At 35.8% G+C, this 19,753-nt stretch overlaps 1 protein-coding gene across 1 annotated transcript; it reads left to right on the top strand.

Annotated features, from left to right (window-relative positions):
• Nucleotides 1–14,308: 14,308 nt before the first annotated feature.
• Nucleotides 14,309–18,941, top strand: LOC145114794 (actin-7-like). The gene is made up of 5 exons (XM_079050876.1): nt 14,309–14,535; nt 14,844–14,913; nt 15,931–16,324; nt 16,948–17,561; nt 18,528–18,941. Exons 2-5 carry the CDS (start codon nt 14,854–14,856, stop codon nt 18,591–18,593), a joined length of 1,134 nt encoding a protein of 377 aa, XP_078907002.1. The 5' UTR covers nt 14,309–14,535; nt 14,844–14,853; the 3' UTR covers nt 18,594–18,941.
• Nucleotides 18,942–19,753: the final 812 nt, after the last annotated feature.

Below are 19,753 nucleotides of genomic sequence, written 5' to 3'. Positions count from 1 at the left end.
GTGTACATGCAAACCCTAAAGCTTTGGATCTAGTTTGTCTAATGAACATGCAATAATCATCCAAAGCCATAAACCCTAGATCTAGCATGTGATAATCGATATTAACATAAGAATAGGGTTTAGATCTTACCTTTGATTGTTATGTAGTAATAACAATCTATTCCTTCTTGTAATTGACTTCTGAAAGCTTAGAGTCACAAGTATCACTCCTCTAATGGCTCACAAACACCAAGAGCAAGAGGATGAAGAAGGAGAAAAGGAGAGGCACTCAAAACGTCTAGAAACCCTAAGGAAACTCTTAGCCACGTTTTTGGTGCCCTAGGGGTCCTTAAATAGTGAGGCTATTAGGGTTATCTAACAAGGAAACCCTAATTTGACTGCTTAGGCCCTAAGCAGCCCATGGACTCCCTCCTTAGAGGCCTTGGACGATTTCTAATGGGTTTCCCCATAGAATTCGTCCACCCCTCTAATATGGAGTCCATTAGCCCAATATTCAACTATCACACAATTGATAGTTCTAGTCCCCTAAGTTTAATTAATCTCTTTTAGCCACAAAATTAATTCTTAATTAATTATTGACTAATATTAATTAAACAATATGATTTCTCCTTTAATATATTATTCTCATAATATATTAATAAATCATAATTAATCCTTTCTCTCTATAATTCATCCTATCAAGTTGCTTTGGTGAAGGCAACCCAAAAGGACCATGCACCATCGGGTCAAGTACATACCAAAATAGTTATGGAGTTAGACACTAATCCAACAACAACAACCAGGGAAACCAACGAAAAACAACTCACCAATGCACCCTAAAACCTAAACCTAAGCTCAAGAAATGAAAGTTCGGAAATGAGAAAGGATGCAGTTCGGCTCAGAGGCTTACTAAAAGACAACAAGTGGGATCAGTCCCTACCCCTACTAACCCTACTCCTCCCCCATCGAGACAATCATACCTTGGGAACAATCCACCCTGCAACAAGTGAAAATACCATCATTGGGGAGCCTGCCAGACATTTTGTTGCAAAAGGTGCAACAAGATGGGGCACACCTCCCGCTACTGTAGGGCCCCGTCCCCATGCGTCCAGGTTTAAAGGGATTAATGATCGAGAAGGTTGAGCAGCCACTTAGGAAATCTAGGACGATCCGTGTGGAAAGTATGGGTAGATGTGGCAGGTAGTATGGGCCCGTACTACTGAAAGCAGAGGACCCGTACTCGAAGCAGGGAGAGTTCCAGAGGTTCTAAGTAGCAGACTGGGAGGATATAATATGGTTCGGGTACCATGATTCATAGTAGATTGAGAGGATATAACATGGTTCGAGTACCATGGTTTGAGGCGATCAGTGCTTCTGGTTTTACCAGTTATCCCATTGTGTTTGATTAGAATGAGATCAGATGTGATAGAGTGTGGGGCCTGAGGGCCCTGTCGAACGAGTTTCAATGGAGCATACCTTGAGAAGGAGATCGAGTTAGTTTCTGAGAGATGTTTGGTGAGATGCCAGTTGGAGTCGCAAGACTCAAGGATGAGTAGAGATGGTGCTTTATAGAGGATTACGGTCTGAGTTGAGCAATCGGCCGATAGTGGAGACGTCACTTTCGATGACCCGAGTTGTGCTATTTCCTTTTCCTGTGAGAAGCAGAAGAGCCATTGAGTTTTCAGTTTCTGAGTTTGAAGGTAAACCCTGTGGGGTAGCATTGGTTGCGATCTTTCGTCGGAGTATCTGGGTCGTTTGTCTACCGCAAGGTAGTATTATAGTATGAAAGGGTCATCAATGGAGACTGATATGGTCAAGGACAAGGATATACCCTATTTGAGTATAGTAGGGCATATGTTAGCAGCAGTGTCGAGTGATCAAAAGGAGCATATTGGGGCGGTGACTTTTATTGTCTATGATGAATATCGAGTGTGTAGGTGAGGTCTCTGCTATCATGATAATTCTCATGATGGGACGTTGGTTGGGGAGTCAAAGACGAGGAATGTGATAATTCATTAATTTTCAGACTAAGAGTTATGACTACTACGTGACAGTTGAGATGTCTGGTAGTGTGTTAGTATGAGATTGAATGACGTTGGGAGACTGGTTGAGGAATCAGAAATGAGGTGCGTAATAGTGCATTATTTCCGGATTGAGAGTCAGGACCGTGTCGGGACAGTCAGAGTATCCAGCGGTGTGTCGGTCTGAGGCATTCAAGATGACTAGAGGCAATCACGTTGGGAAGTTTTTGAGGATTTTATCTGAGATTCGGGATGTTTGGGGTTGCTTTGTCCCCATCAGGAAGATCATTGAGTGTTCTGTGGTACATTCCAAGAGTAAGTGTAATGTACCTGGTGAGACAGCCTGTAGAATAGATGGTTGGTGTGCCAAATGGTGATGGTCTGAGCCCTGAGTGGGGGAGAACCGAGTATTTTATTGAGAGTATCAGAGATTTGTTCAAGAGCGGTTAGAGGACTAGATATAGTGACCTGTGGTGCGGATATATGAGACCAAGGTTATTGGTGATCGAGGCGAGGTGCAGAGCGAGATAATGCATGTTATACGTGTTCAGGAAGGAATGAGTGTCTCCACGGCAGGTGGCCGTTGGTCGGAGACCATGTGGTGGTTAGGAATTCTTCAAGGTTGTAATGGTAAATTCGAGGTGGTTTGCTCTTAAGGATAATTTCGGTGGTTGAGGATTTCTGGTTCAATGTATGGGTTGTTATATGCACTTTGGGAAGGGTAGAAGTTGATTGGGCAACCAACTTCAGGGTCGGTATGTGTATTCTTGCATGGGTTTTGAGCAATAGAGGAGGGAGTTTCGGATTGTCTTCAACGTGTTCTGAGTCATTGAGGATTCCTCCATGTTTCAATTAAGAGTTAGAATAATCCGAAGTTACGAGTTGTGTGAGAGGAAGATCAGTTGTGAGATTCTGAAAGGATGCATTGTTGTATCTGAGTATGATGTCGGAAGTAGGAGATCAGTGGTTGAGCCAAGACATCGTGAAATTTTGTGATGGTGTACCGACGTATCCTAGTAGAATGCCCTGAATTTCGGATTATTTTGAGACTGGAGTTATGAGATGGCAAGTGGAGTATGAATTGACTATGGTTCCAGCGGGAGCCCTTCAGCTAATTGTCATCAAACGGGGGTATCCAAGAATGTGAATTGCAGCGAGAAAAAGTGTTGGTCACGACAGTTGTCGTCAGGAATGGTGATGCTTAACCTGGTGGGTGTGTGTACCTATATATGTTGAGCCGTGGAGTATTCGATAGTGAACTTAGTGGGGTGATGACTCGAGGAGGAGATTATGGGGTGATAAGAGGGAGAGTGGATCCGTGTGGGAGTAATCACTTCGGATTATCAGGGGGAAACCATGGAGTGAGCCCATGGTGAGACAGTGCGAGAGAGTGTTGTGATACTACGGGGAGCTGTAGTGTTCACTAGTCAGCGAGATGGTGTTGTGATACTGCGGGGAGCAGTAGTATTCATGAGTCAGTAAGAGAGTGTCGTAGGCCTGCGGGGAGCTGTAGCCTTCATGGGTTTGTGAGAGGGAATGTTATGATACTTCGGGGAGTCGTATTATTCGTTAGTCAGAGCATGACGCAGAAGAGTTTTTTTTTTGGCTTGGGTAGCCTTATTCTTTGAGTTTCAGGAACCTGGTGGTCGGACTAGGGGCGAGACTGGGGTCTCCATATTTTTTGGGAATCGTTATATTCTGAGTTAATTTTTGGTTATCGCGGTCGAAAGGAATTGGGGAAGTGATGTACGTGTGGGTTGCGGATCATGGGTCATGAGTTGACTGCTTCATTAGGACGAGTGGTTCCAATTCTGTGTCGGACCAGACTCTCGAGTTTGAGTTTAGCTTTGGTGGTGAATTGAGTAGGCGAATGAGATTCCGGATTCAGAGATGGGTTCCATTTTAAGGTGTATGGTGTGTCATCTGATGTCTTAGACCTGAGTGGGTCAGTTCGTTTGTATGGGAAGGACCGCAAGACGCATGGAACTAATGAGTAGTAGACGACAGAGGTCGAGGGTGAGACGATTTCAGTTGGGATTGTAGTATTCGCTTGGGGTAAAGCGAACCTCGTGACTTGTGCGTCACAATGGGTAGAGATAGTTGTTGTGAGAAGGAAGTCAGTGAGACGTTTTGGGGCATGCAATGGGTAACCCTTGGAGGGTCAACTGTAGGGTCGAGAGTTGACCTGGTGCTCAGTTTTGAAAGGGATATCTGAGAGGGAGTTGAGGCTTATGATTGTTAGATGTTAGAGGATGCTTCTGAGCAAGCATGATCATTTTCTTGTGTTTGAGGGCAGGGTGTTAAGAGTTCTTTGTTCAGATGGGATTTCGATTGCAGTACAGTGGATGGATCTCTGGTGTAATGTGACCCTTTCGCTCCTTGGAGTATGGTATGGATCGCTTAGTATGTCTGGTATGAGTGATCGGTGGCAAATTTTTGGGATTTGACTTGTTTCTATCAGTCGCTACGAGAGAATCAGAGGGGCAATGAGTTTTCAGGGTCCGTTATTCGAGGAGCGAATAACATGATGATAGCTTCAGAAGGCGGCCGGGCAGTGAGACAGGCCACCAGAGTTTTCAGATTCTGGTGAGTCAGAAGGGGTATCGTAGTGGCAGAAGGGTATGTCCTCTTCCAAGTTTGGGAGTTCCTGTTTGGTTTCAGGTGTCTATGGAGGAAGTTAGTTGTGTGGTATGAGATCCTTTCGGTGGTACTTTGTGGGTTGTTGGGTTCGATCTATGTGACGTTGAGAAACGATTTCGAGGGCGAAATCTAATTCAAGTGGGGGAGAACTGTAACATCCGGACTTTCGGATACATTAAATGTGTGTTTAACCTTGATACTGATAGAGTGAATCAACGAGTCGTGAGTCCGACTCGCCGAGTATGGTCGAGTTGCCAGCGTGGAATTAATGAATGGACTCGACGAGTCAGAGAGCTGACTCTCCGAGTAGGTATTGGGCAGAGAAACCCTAATTTCCCGGGGGTTGGGGCCTATATAAGGGAACTTATAGCCTCATTTGCGGCTCACCTTCACTGAGAGTAAACCCTAACGCCCTTTTGAGCTAGAGAGTGTGAAAGGAGCTAATTTTGGGGTCTTTTGGTACATTTCTTTTGAAGAGGAAGGAAGGATTCATCAAGGAACAAGAAGGGGGCCAGTGGATCCGTGTTATTTCGTCCAAGAGCTTCTGGAGAAGGTAAAAAGTTCCCACCTTTCTCCTTGTGGTGATTAGATCTCAGGTTTTGATGAATGGGGTTTTCTATCACCTTTTTGTTAAGATATGAGTACATGGAGTCCCTTTCTAGGCCTAGACTTCAGATCTGGACCTTGTGAGATCCAGAGGGTCCAAAGGCTCAAGCTTTATTCAGTCACTTAAAGAGTTATTGTGTTTTGGTGCCTTGTTGGAGCATGTATTGGCATTATGAGCCTTATATGCCACGTTTGAACGTAAAGCTTGCAGCTTTACGTGACAATCGACCCTTAAGATGGTAGATCTAGTGTTTGGAGTGATAGATCTGCCTTAAATCGTCTGAATGAGGAATCTGATCGAAGGGACTCGCCGAGTCCATGGCCTGACTCGACGAGTCGGTGAGGGTTTGTCCCGATGGGTTTGATTGTGCGATAACTCGGTGAGTTGGGGGTCAACTCGACGAGTTGAGCTGGACTTTCTTGAGACTTATGAGGAAACAAGGGGACTCGACGAGTCGCAAGAGTGCTGTCACACCCCCGAACCAGACGGCGGAAACGTCCGAGGGCTCATGTGACTTAAATTGAAATATCATCACAATGATTATACATGAAACATAACATAAACATCACCATGCATCAATATATTACAACTGACATTGTTCACATCAAGTACATTGTTTTACATTACATAATCCAAAACATAAATTGTTTGATGATTGACATTACACAAAAGAAATTTCGAAAACACACACTTGATGATTCTTCATTCTAACGGTTACCTGAGAATACAAGTTATTTTGAAAACGGTTAACATTTATAATGTTGGTGAGTTCATAAGCATGATTGATATAAAAGGTTTGTATTATTTGTAAAACCCAGAAAATCCGATATTTCCTGTAATAAAACTAATTACGACATGATGTGGTGATCCAATATGTGAATATGTATGTGATTTCAAAACATATAGAAGTGGATGACTTTCATAATTGTTCCTTGTATTAAAGTTGATGTATGTAGAAACGAATAACGTCGTTTCCCGGAAAACCCGATGTTTTCTGATTTAGATAGTATGATAGTTTTGTATTATCGTGTGAATCACTTTGTATGGCCTCAGTGTATGAATATGATTTCCCATGAATACTTAGATGGTAATGGATCTCTATGTGAGTCGTTATAACCATGCATAATAGTGACTAATTCGCCTGTCTTGGCATTTTTCCAAACGCCGATGTTGATCAAGATTTTGTCACCCTAGACTGGCCTAGTCTAACTGTAGCGAACAGCTCAGGTGTAGGGGAGTCACCCCCGTATAGATCTATACACAAACTCTCGCTCTCCCTCCAGGAGATTATGATTATAACTACAGGCTACGGCCGACACTTATTGGTTCCACCCGATATTTCTCACTAAATCCCCTTGAAATTGAATAACATTGTTTTACAACCCGATTGATGTTTACGTGAATATGAAGTAAGCCTAACAGACACGAAAGAGGACAACGGTGGCCCACTAATCATGTATGTTATTATAGGCTGACGAGTATGTCACGGACACGTTATAGCCCATTAAGCATATGATGAATGTTTAGGGCCATATTAGCAATGCAAATGGGCCACTAAGGCCCAATAGCATGTTAAAGCTGATAAAGGCCCATTGGGCATGTAATTGGGCCACCAAGACCCAATAAACATGTTTGAATATATTGGGCCCATTAATCATGGAATTGGGCCACAAAGGCCCAATAACACGAATAGAAGATTTTGGGCCCAATCATTGTATCATTTATCTGATTATCGATTTTAAGTTCGTAGTGTAGGTTTTGTTGTATACCAAATGTTTATTCGCGATGTTAAAAATACTTTGACGTTTGATTTAAAACGAAGCTTTGGTTATATATATATATATATATATATATATATATATATATATATATATATATATATATATATATATATATATATATATATTAAAGTTGTGAAAAGTTTTAACAGTAAAGTTGCACCTTTTTTGTCAATTTTGGTCCTCCAACTTACAACATTGACCCTTCATCTTTATGCTTTTGTTCACAAACAACCCTTTCACTTTGGTTTGAATTTTTCATAACCCTCGCCTTTTATTACATATTATTAGTATTTAGTCTTTTGGCAGAAATGGTCCCTCATCATTATTATTATTATTGTTAGACAAAATTACACGATTGGTCCCTGTGGTTTACCAGATTTAACATTCTCTTTTTGGTTTTAAATTAATGTTTTATTTATTAGAAAATACTCACCCAATACCATAAACCCACCCACCATCTGCCATCACCACCACGACCACCGCCAAAGTTACATAAATGGTCCATATGGTTTACCCATGGTGACAAATTCAGTCCCTACTACCTGAAAAGACCAAATTACCCTCACATTAACGGACAAAAAACAACCAACATGCTACTTTACTTTACAAAGCAATACCTTCCGACCCCGGCAACGCCGGGGAATCTTTTCTAGTATATATATATATATATATATATATATATATATATATATATATATATAACCATTTTAAAAACCATGCATTATAAGTTAAATATTCTTGACCCAATAATTTAAATATTAGCGTATTTGACCCAAAAATATTGGTTTTGACCATTTCAGCCCCTTTATTAATAAAAATGACACTCTTAGTCCCTTTTGATGAAAATTGACATTTATGGTCCTTAAACCATTTTTCTTGACATTTTCGGCCCAAACATAATTTAAATAATAATTTCAGCCCAAAACTATTGTATTTGCCATTTCCAGCCCTTATTTGTAAAAATTTTACACTTTTGGCCCATTTGCCGTAAGTTTTACACTTTTGGCCCAAAATCTAAAAACTTTGCATTTTTAGTCCAATTTAGCAAAAATAGTCATTTTTAGCCCCTGGAATAGTTTAATTATGTTTTAGACTCATACTTTTATGAATTTATAATTTCAGTCCCTAAAATTCTACATTTTCGCAATTTTGGGCCCAAAAACCCGTGAGGCCCAAATGTAAGCCCAATAAGCTATAGCTTATGTTTTTGGCCCCTTGAGAAGTGTTATTTTCATAAAAGTCAGATTTTTAAGTAAATAATACTATTTTATCCTTATAAAACCGAAAATATCATATTTTACCCAAATTTTTGTTATTTTTGCATAAATGACACTTATAAAGATTTTTGGCTTTGTTTTCACTTCTTAAACCTAAAGACTTTTAGATCTTTGAAGTAGGTTGTCTTATTATGTTTTTGTTTATGAATCTTTCACACTTTGGCTATAGATCTCTTGATATAACATGTATTAACACAATTTTTCACAACATAAATCAAAGAAATCACATATAACATGCAAGCATACATAGATTAACACATAACACTTGTATTATCCCCCCAAAAACAAGTAAAAACCAAAAACAAGGGGGTATGAACTCACCTTGGGTTTGTGGTTTCGGTTTTGAAGAAGAAATGGAAGGAGATGGTGTGGTTTTCGGCCTTAGCAAGCTTCTTAAAGGGTCCTTCGACTTTTGATGAGTTCTAGGGAGAATGATTAAGAGATTAAGGTGGTAAGAAGAGTGAATAAGTATAGAAAGAAAGTATGTTTGGAAGATCTTACCACTAGTATATAACTTGAAGTGATTTTTGGATGAAATCCTCCTTGAAGCTCTTATGATTCTCGAAATTTTTTGAGAGGAAATATGAGGTTGTTGTTGTGAGTTCTTGAGAGAAACTTCAAGTGAGTTGTGTGTGTGGAGGGGATTCTCGGCCGAAACAAGAAGAAGAGGGAATAAGAGAGAAGCTTGAAGTGATAGTTTCCTGGAGATATGGGAACTTGCATGGAAATCCAAGAGATAAAAATTAGGTGTCTACTCCTCCTTAATCCATATCTTTCTCTTTTCTTTTTTTTATCTATATATATATGGCCGAGAATGGGCTAAAGGAAGAAGAAATGGATTAACTTGGCCCACTTCCAATCTTGGTTCGAGATTTTTAAGGTCCATAGAGAAAGTTTTCGGCCCATTGGGCCTTTAGAGTAGTTCACGGCCCAAATTGTATAAAGGAATGGATTTCTGGCCCATTAAGGCTTATTAAGATAAACTAATTCATTTTGGATCCATTATAGCCCAAAATGTTAGTTTCATGAAAGTGGGTCCAATTAGAGTCCATTTAAGGGTTCTAAGCCCCAAAATAGTCAAATTGGAAACTTATTGGTCCATTAGGCCCAATAAGGAAATCCTAGTCCACATTGGACTTAAACCAGAAGTTTTAGGGTTTCCAATCTTTCGTTGACCAATTGAAGTGTTTATATATAGTTTTTGTTGAAATTTGTTGTCATTGAATAAACACCAATCGTGCTTTCAAAATTTTGGTTACAATTGCTATCATTGTTATAGTTACAAGGATATAGAATTTCCTAGTTGTGATGAGTGCACTCGACGAGTCGGGTCAAAGATGGACTGTTGACTCGAGTTTGACTTCTGTTGACTTCAGGGTTTAGTCAACAAGAGTAATGGAGACCTTAGAGGGGTAAAATGGTCTTTTACCCAATTCAAGAGTTAAAGAGAGAAGAATAACATTTGGCTACTTAGAGTCGAGAATCGAGTATTAATTAGAGATGTTTACCCTATGTGTTAGGCAGTGGCTAGTTCGAGATTCGAGTCTGAGGATAATTGTTTGCTGCTAGCAAGGTGAGTCTTCTCATTATACTTACCAAGAGTGGTATCTTTACGTGATTGAGCTGTTTTATGTGTTTATCTGTGTATTGTGATATCCTACATTATTTCTTTGTGATTTATGTTGTGTGTTACTCAGAGTTTACAAAGTTAGGACCGGAGGGTCTACCAGAGTTATGGGACTGGAGGGTCCAAACTGAGACACGTTGACCAGAGGGTCATATAGAGTTATAGCCTCGAGTGGCTAAAGAGTTGTATGTGGTATTTTGGGGAACTCACTAAGCTTCGTGCTTACCGTGTTATGTGTTATGTGTTTCAGGTTTTCTCAGGATTGCGGGAAGGCATCGGCTTGATTGTACACACCAGTGAAAGAGTTATGTTTTGAAGATCCTGGATTTTAAATCAAACAATTATGGAGTTGCGATTTGTAAACTAAATAAATGAGATTTTTGTGAAATGTGTTATGAGAATTATGCGATTTTAAATGAAAATTTTATTTGAAAATTTACGGTGTTACATGAACACATTTAATAAGTTAAATGGTCAATTGTGTAAAAAAAAGTTGTCTAAACGTGAACAAAAACGAAAAGATAATTACCCTCGCACATGATTTTCCCAAATTGTTAAATAGGCTCCCATTGCAATTTTTCAGTATTATATTATAACTTCAAATTTTGTTTTATATTCTTAAATATTTATGCCATTGCAAGTTCTACTTGTTAATCGATCAATTATTTGTAATATAGCATGACTCTCCACATTAGGCGGATGGATCCATACTTAATTAAAAAAAATACAAGAAAGCTAAATCAAAATCTACATTAAAGGAAATATAAACCAGAATAAAAACAATTCGACAATTCTAATTCTATGTATTAAAATAAAAAAGATAATTTAAGCATTAATATACTTAATTATACATATTGTTTATTAGAAAAACTGTTTCTAACATGTAATTGTTAATAAAATAAATAAATAAATAAATAAATAAATAAAAAGAACCGGTATTGGTCGGTTCCAAATTTTAATATCGATTTCAGTTCCGATTGTTCTTAAATAGTAAAGTCAAATATTTTGTTGATGGTTATCCCATTGGATTTTTTGCATTTCAAAATTCGAGGGATTCAGAAGTGGTTTTAAAATGATATCATAATTTATTACTAACGTATTCTTTAACTAGGTGTAAGGTCCGTGTATTATAAGGGTGAGCATGGTGCTGTTTGGTGTGGTTTTTGGTCAAAACCGAACCGAAAACCGCAACTTCGGTTTTTTGAAGTTTAGAAACCGCACCGTTCGGTTTTTATGCTGTTCGGTTTTTGCGGTTTTTTCCGGTTCGGTTTTTTTGCGGTTTTTTGTTAGTTTTTCTTTGTTTTGCCTTTTTACTAAAACTCAGGTAACTCAGGGCGTTACTTTGACTCGGATGAGGTGTGCTAATCACTTATTGATAAACTTTATATATAGATGAGGAGCGCCAAAATTTTCATCCCCACCAATATGAGACTCCTAAAAAATATGGGTTAAAAGCCATAGACTTAACTCTCTTATGTAAAATGTAAGAATGATGAAGGTTTTATCTCAAAGGCGATGTAGAATGTTCTTATAAGGCTGAAAAAATGAAAGCACAATTGATATCTTGGAGATGAACCGATATCATCACCTCTTGGTTTGAAATCAAATGACATAATCGTTAATCGAACATGCTTCTAATGTTTGAATATAATACGAATTAAATATAATATTTGTTTAACAGGTACATGTAATAATATCAATTAATGTATTCATCAACATGATATTATCATCGGTAGTACTCTTTATATTTAAATGTTGAAAAATATCATAAACATTATTTGTTCTTGTAAATATCATTGAATGTATGCTTAAAAATATACAATCATCCAGATATTTGTATTTATAGAAAGTTTTAATTGTCATGAGTTCTTCGTTCTTACAAATATCAACACTTAATATATATATATATATATATATATATATATATATATATATATATATATATATATATGCGGTGCGGTTCGGTTTTTTGCGGTTTTTGCAAGAGTAGAATCCGCACCGCACCGAACATTTTCGGTTTTTGCAAAACTAAAAACCGCACCGTCGGTTTCTATTTCGGTTTCGGTTTTTCGGTTTCGGTTTTTTCAGTTTTTTCGGTTTGCGGTTCGGTTTTTGCTCACCCCTAGTGTATTACATGAGTTCATTTTAAAGAAAAAAAAATGAAATTCTAAACATTTGAGAAGTTTGAATTTATAAGAAAAAAATAGAAAAATATTAAATTATTAAAATTAAATTGTTTTTTTTAATTAAACAAATAATTTAGATAAATAAACAAAGGAAACTAATGAAATTTTAATTTAAAAAATTTGAAGTTAGAAGTAAGTCAATTAATGAAATTGATATGCATTTGTTATTTACATTTATTGTAATTATTACATTTAAAAATTATGTGGAAATTAATAAAATGAAAAAAACCACAAAATGTCATGTGGAAAAAAATTAATTGAAAATAACCATAAAATGACATGTGTCCAAATCAATGAGAATGTGACATGTTGCAAAAAGTTTTTTATTTATTAGGGAGAATTCTATCTTAATTTTGATCCAAATAATGTACTTTTTTTAGGATTTTAAATTCAAATATATTGAAAACCTTTTAGTTCCTACGATCCAAATGACTCTTGTGAAACGGAAACTAGGAGCCTATAGCAGGAGAAGATAGAAGTTTGTTGATAATAATTGTAGATTTTGTTTGTTATATTAGTATTTGAAAATATAAATAGACTTTTAAATGTATTAAATTACATTAAAAGGCAATTAAAGAAGATTATGGTAATCTTATTTAAGGGTAATTTTAAAAAACTGATTAAGATTGTGTTTGGCACACCACATCTAACTGATAAACTGATAAAGTAGCTTATTTTTTAGATTTTTTAAATTGTTATTTTGTCAAACCAAAAGTAGTTGATAAACTAGTTTTTCAGGAGTTTCTTTAAAATCTCCAAAATATAACTTTAATTAATTATAAAAAAACATATTTTTTAAAATGTTTTTTATATTATTTTATATCTTTCAGTTAGTTTATAAACTAATTTTTCTTTTTCTTTTTTTCTTTTTTTTCGTAGTTAATTTATAAGTTAGCATCTACCCTTTTAGCTATCAACTAATTTTTCAGCTAGTTTGCTAATCATGACTTAAAAACGCTCAATAACATTTTCTTAAACGCTACATGAATTGCTTTATAATTGAATATTTTTGTTTAAACTAAAAACTAAAAGTTGGTATCTTAAATAAAACTTTTCATTTAAATCGAGTTTTTTGTTTAATAAAATTACAACAAAATGGAAAGAAAAAAGACAACAAGCTATACCGTTATTATTTTTTGGATTGTAAAATTAACTTTTTAAAAACTACGTCTATGGATCTTGGGGTCATAACATTATAATGCATGATTCGTTGCAATCGTTTGACGACATCCACCGCTTCTAGTGCTAGGAAACCAAATGTATCAAAAACAATTGGCATAAACACGTGTTGATTATGAATGGAAACTTTTTCCGTGTTTGACTATTTTACTTGAGACCGCTATTAAAGCAGTTTGTCTTCGGTGAAACCCTTACTCTTCAAATCCACTAGAAGGAAATTTTATTAGATCCACACAAACATGTTTCATTCTTATCTATCCAAAAACCAAAAATATCTGTTAGTCTAGAAACTAAAAGTTTTCATAACATTATAATGCATGACCCGTTGCACTCGTTTGATAACCTTCACCGCTTCTAGTGCTAGGAAACCAAATGTATCCAAAACAATTGGTATAAACACGTATTGATTATCAATACAAACTTTTTCGTGTTTGACCATTTTACTTGAAACGCCTATTAAAACAGTTTGTCTTCTTGCAGTGAAACCCTCACTTCTCAAATCCATTAGAAGGAAATCCTATTAGATCCACATAAACATGTTTTCTTATCTATCCAAAAACCAAAATATTTGTTAGTCTAGAACTAAAAGATTTTAAAAACTCATTACCAAACACGTCGTTCATGAGGAAATATATGAAATCAAATAAGCGGTGCAGGTTTACAAATTACAAATGAGTACATGTACTTTTAACAATTTTGGTTTTTTTATTAATTAAATGTAAGATAATTTGATATTATACTAAATTATAAAAAAAAATTGAAAATTAATATTATATTTAAGGAGATCGATTGAAATATACTCGAGATTTACGACTTAAATTTAACCTACTTGATTAGATGTATTGAAAATTTAACCCAGGCCGTTTATTTCGAGTTAAATTTGGTTGATTGGATAACTTTTTTTGCATATATTTAAATATACATTTGGTCAGGTCTCCTCTAACTCTAACAACTAAACTTCTATTCTTTAGCTTGGGGTGGCACTTCGTCGGGAAAGATACCGAAAAATGTAACTGTAAAATGATACAATTTTATAATCGATTTCTTTATTATAAGAATGACTCTTGAATTATTAATTGTTTTGCTACCTACTACTTGGTAATTCCTGTAAGTCAACCTTTCGTCCTACAATGAACTTCTCAACCGAACAGACTAAACCACACTGGAGCCTACGATTTGAGTTTCCGGCAAGTGGAGGTTTCCTTATGCTGCTTCATCTTCCTTCTGAAAAACCAAAGGTTTGTTTCGATTATCTTGTAATTTTAATGGTTTTATCTTTTTTAATTTCCGATCTAAGTCTCTTACCACTCATTATATAGAATCTTTTCTGTAAGTGCAATTGAAATCGTTGTATTTTGATCTGCGATCTGTTTGACTTGCATGCTCGATTTTTCTGTATTTGTAAAATACTTTAGATTGTTTGCTGGGTATTACTTTGAAGCTCTTGAGAATGATAGGAAAATATCTTGCCATTTCTTTGGAAAACAATGGGGATGCCAAATATTGTGTTGTGTAAACTTATTGTCTTTTGATGTTTGTATTGCAGATTTATAGAAATGGCCGACTCTGATGATATTCAACCCATTGTTTGCGACACTGGAACTGGAATGGTGAAGGTTAGCATAATAATTCTTCTGTTGCTATTTCCTAGTTATTGATTTAAGTGTATTCTTGTATTTTGAATTCAAATCAGGGATAAATACTTGTTTAATGCAAAGAAACAATTTTTTTCTCAGTTATGCAACAAATTATTGTTTTGGACCACAAATACAAATTGTTTCATTCTATTACCAACATTATGCAATATCTACGGTTAAGGATAAAACAATTTTTCATATGGGGGCAAATTCATTGATTAAGATATCTTATATCATTAATCACCAATGCATACAACTTTATAAGAGTTGTATAGATTGCCATGTCACCATTCCACTCTCATACAACTTCCCCTTTCAATTTCTCCAATGCATACAACCTTACAAACCCCATACATAATACAACTGCACCTCATATCCCCTCCAATACATATATTATACGCGAATGGGCCCCACTTTTCTTCCATACAACCATTGTATACAACCCCCATCGTAGATGCTCTAGGGACTTTAGGTCTTTTCACTTCTGCTTTAGGTGATCTTCCCTGTAAGGTTAGTTAGCATGTTGGATCTATTTCTTTTAGAGTGAAAGCTAAGGAAGAGAACTAATCATTCAATTTCTATTCTATCATTTCAGTTCCAGTTTACCAATGTATAACAAAATAACAAACAGTTTATTGTACATCTCGTAACAATTCCAACTTACGAGAAAAACACCCAAATTCTAATACAAATTTGAAATAAAAACAACCAAAGGTACTGCAATAAACTGAAATCCTACAAGTGTACATTTTTCTTTGTTTTTCTATAAAATTAAAGGAACATAATTGTATTTTTAACCCTACAATAATTTTACTTTTTGGGTTGTGGTGGCAGTTATTTCCCCACTGGTGGGTCCATAATTTGTTTTAGGTGCATAAATTCATAAAATGTCAAATATTATTGCATTAATTGGTAAAAAAGTTAATCATTTTTAGGCATCCGATTTTTAAGGTTACTCAAACTAGAATTCCTTTTGTTCTTTGATTAAATTTATAGGCGGGGTTTGCGAGTGATGATGCTCCTAGGGTGGTGTTCCCTAATATTGTGGGTAGGCCACGTCACACTAGTGTTATGGTAGGCATGGGCCAGAAGGATGCTTATGTAGGAGATGAAGGCATGTCAGAAAGATGTATGCTGACATTGAAATACCCAATTGAGCATGGTATTGTCAGCAATTGGGATGATATGGAAAAGATTTGGCATCACACTTTCTATAATGAGCTTCGTGTTGCTCCTGAAGAGCACCCTGTGCTTCTTACCGAGGCACCATTAAATCCCAAGGAAAACAGAGAAAATATGACACAAATTATGTTTGAGACCTTCAATGTTCCAGCCATGTACATTGCAATTGGCGCCGTGCTTTCTTTGTACACGAGTGGTCGTACAACTGGTTAGTTTCGCATTGCTTTTTTGGGTCTCAAATGTAATTTACATTGTTTGCATTTTCATATCGGGAAAATGATCTTAAAGATTTGCAATAATGAAAACTAACGGTATAGTAACAACACAAAAATGTAGTGAAGAACAAGAAAATCGGAGAAAAACAATGGACCTAACTATTTAAGAAATTTTTACAATCACATTGACTAATCTCTAAAGTCAACCTTCCATCATACCCAAGACGTTCTATAAAATTTAATTCACACCTTTCTACACTCAAACAAGAAAAAAGTACATATGTGGTATAGAGTGAAAAATTGCAATAAAAACCATTTTCTTAATTGCATAATTTTGCTTAAAAAATCATTATTTTAATAAAATTACAAATTTACTTTTAGAATTAACGAAAATAAAATGCTACTTTTATAACAATCTCATTTGGGTTTTAATGAGATTTCATTCCATTACCTATCTATTACGTTCGTTCGTTGTTCCATTCCATTAACCTGTCTGCTAAATTCCCTCTGTTTAACTTGGTTGAAGCCCTCTCCATCATTTCTTTTTCCATCAGTGTAGTATAAACTTATCTTTTAGTTTTAGCCGACAAATCTCAACAATACTATTTTTTTACAGGTGTCATGTTGGATTCTGGAGAGGGAGTTACACACACTGTCCCAATTTACGAAGGTCACGTACTTCCTCATGGCATCCTCCGTCTTAATCTCGGTGGCAGTGACCTCACAGATTGCCTAATGAGGATCCTGACCGAAAGAGGCTACATGTTCACCACAACAGCCGAACGGGAAATTATTCGTGACATTAAAGAAAAGCTTGCATACGTGGCTCTTGACTACAAGCAAGAACTCAAAACCTCAAAAACTAAATCCTCTGTTGAAAAGCTCTATGAGCTGCCCGACGGGCAGATTATTGAGATTGGGGCAGAGAGATTCCGCTGTGCAGAGGTTCTCTTCCAGCCACATCTGATTGGAATGGAAGCTGCTGGTATTCATGAGATGACCTACAACTCCATCATGATGTGTGATGTTGATATGAGGAAGCATCTTTATGAAAATATTCTGCTCGGTGGTGGGTCAACCATGTTACCGGGCATTGTTGACCGGTATATCAAGGAATTCACTGCCCTTGCTCCTAGCAGCATGAAAATCAAGGTGGTTGCAAAGCCTGAGAGGAAATACAGTGTCTGGATTGGAGGATCAATCCTTGCATCTCTCAGCACCTTCCAACAGGTAAATTGAAGCCCTCATATAGTGTTGAGAAAATGACTAACGAGGGCAAATTTGTTAAATGTTGACTTAATCGGGAAAGTGTTTGTTCCTAACTTTCCTTGTTAAGTCATTTTCTACATTAAGTAAAAAAAAGAAGCATCTATATATAGCTTACTGGATTAAGTCCTGACTAACTGTTGTCTGGATAAATGATTTTAAAAAATTAAGGCAAATTGTTCGGCATAGCAACGTCTTTTACTTTCATTACCAATATGGGCAGTTTACTTTAGTTTTAACTCGTAATAGCAACATATTTATATTCTTTTTACCCATATAGCAATGTATTTACATTTTTTTACCAATAATAGCGATGTTGCTTTACTTTTTACCGTTAATAGCAACATCCTTGTATTCATAGTTGTATAGGTATTGAAATGTAACTATGTTGCTATTATGGGTAAGGAATTGTAATTACACGGAAATTTGTGTAAAAAAATCGTAAGTGTGTTTCTATTATGGTTACATATTGCTATTATCGATAATGAATCCAAGTACATTGCTATTCTTATGTACATAGTAGGGAATAGCGAAATACTTTACTTTCATTACCAATATTGGCAACATACTTTATCTTTTACCCATGGTCAAAAATTACATGTATTCTTTTACCCCTACCAGCATTGGACTTTATATCTTCTATACACATAATAGCAACCACGACTATCTTATTACCAATAGTAGCATCATACTTTGATTTCACTTTGAATATTAATAAATGTACTCTAATTGTTACATATTGTTACCATTGGTAAAGAAATGAAACTATGTCGCTATTATATGTAAAAATATGAAACTCCATTGCTATTGTGGAGAAGAAATTTAAGTACATTGTCTATATTGTTATAAAAATGTAAAGTATGATGCCGTTTTCCATAATTTTCCCTAAGACATATTCGACTAACCAACTTTTCTTTTTTTTCAAATCAGATGTGGATCACGAAGGCCGAGTATGATGAATCTGGTGCATCTATCGTCCACAGAAAGTGCTTCTAAGTACGTATTTGGTTCTTGTTTTATATTTTTCTTATATATTTTCCGTGTTATGTTTCATGTGGAGTAAGAAAGGTACACATGGACATATGTGGAGTTGTTATTTGTTAACAAACAAGAGGATAAACACCATTTCATCCATTAGTCACAATTCTTTTAAAAATTGGGGGAAATGGCTAGTGGCTTCATGATATTAACTGTACAAGTCAAGTTGTATATTAGATTTTTTTGTTTCAAGATAACATCTCCGGTGGTGGAGTTTCTGTATGTTTGTTTTAGTAATCAGGTGGGAATCTATAAGTGGAGGTATTCTTCGGAATTTATAAATATTTAAAAGTAAATTTTAGACGACTCTTAACTTGTTTCACTTGGTTTTTAGCTGAAACTTGTGATTTCTCTGGTTGACCACTTAAAGATAAAATGTAACAAAATTTGACTTCATATGACTTCTCACATTTAATAAAACTATGTTTGAGGGTGGTATGGTAGTAGTGATCTGACACATTTTTATGCATATATTTTTGGTAATATATCCTCGTTTCATGAGTAAAAAGTGCAATGATGGGATGTTTGTTTTGGTCATTGCATGAACTAAATAAAAAATGGAAGCCAAAACATGGAATTTGAACAAAATGTTGGTCGTTGTGGACGAGCACTATGATGAGGCCCAATATGCTATAATGAAAAAGCCTAAGTCTACACTATAGATGGTAAGGTCCAGAGAAACGTGGAGTTAGACAAACATAAGACGTCCTCACTCCTCATGGTTATTAGTGATGTGTATACAATTAGAGTTTGTTAATATATATGTTAGTGATTAGTTAGTTGATTCATTGTGTTATCTCAAAAGTAAATAACCACGAAATTTAACAAACATAAACACATTAAAATCATAATTGTATATATTTATTATATACAAGAGTCATAAATCAAAAAACATACTAGTTGACATACAGGGAATTATAGCTTGGAAAAAATATAGATCCAGGCATTCAAGTTGATTGTCCCAAGTAGAGCTGTTCACTATTTAGATAAAACCGAATTGTCCAATTGAACAATTTGGATTGAACTATTTGGTTCGGATATTCCGATTTTTGGATTGGTTTTCAACAAAACAGAATTATTATTTTGGATTTTGGATTGATTTGTAAAATAAGAACCAA

This window comes from Lactuca virosa, chromosome 5 (assembly GCF_052849685.1).
Source record: "Lactuca virosa cultivar CGN04683 chromosome 5, Lactuca_virosa_CGN04683_v6, whole genome shotgun sequence".
NCBI classification, from domain to species: Eukaryota; Viridiplantae; Streptophyta; class Magnoliopsida; order Asterales; family Asteraceae; genus Lactuca; species Lactuca virosa.
Note: the sequence above shows the minus strand (reverse complement) of the source record. Positions and strands in the feature narration are given on the sequence as shown.

Excerpts from the sequence above, each read along its gene's own strand:
- LOC145114794 (XM_079050876.1), top strand. The coding sequence starts at position 14,854 with ATGGCCGACTCTGATGATATTCAACCCATTGTTTGCGACACTGGAACT. Across the intron at positions 14,914-15,930 it reads CTGGAACTGGAATGGTGAAG|GCGGGGTTTGCGAGTGATGA; the intron begins GTTAGCATAATA and ends TTAAATTTATAG. Across the intron at positions 17,562-18,527 it reads CTCTCAGCACCTTCCAACAG|ATGTGGATCACGAAGGCCGA; the intron begins GTAAATTGAAGC and ends TTTTCAAATCAG.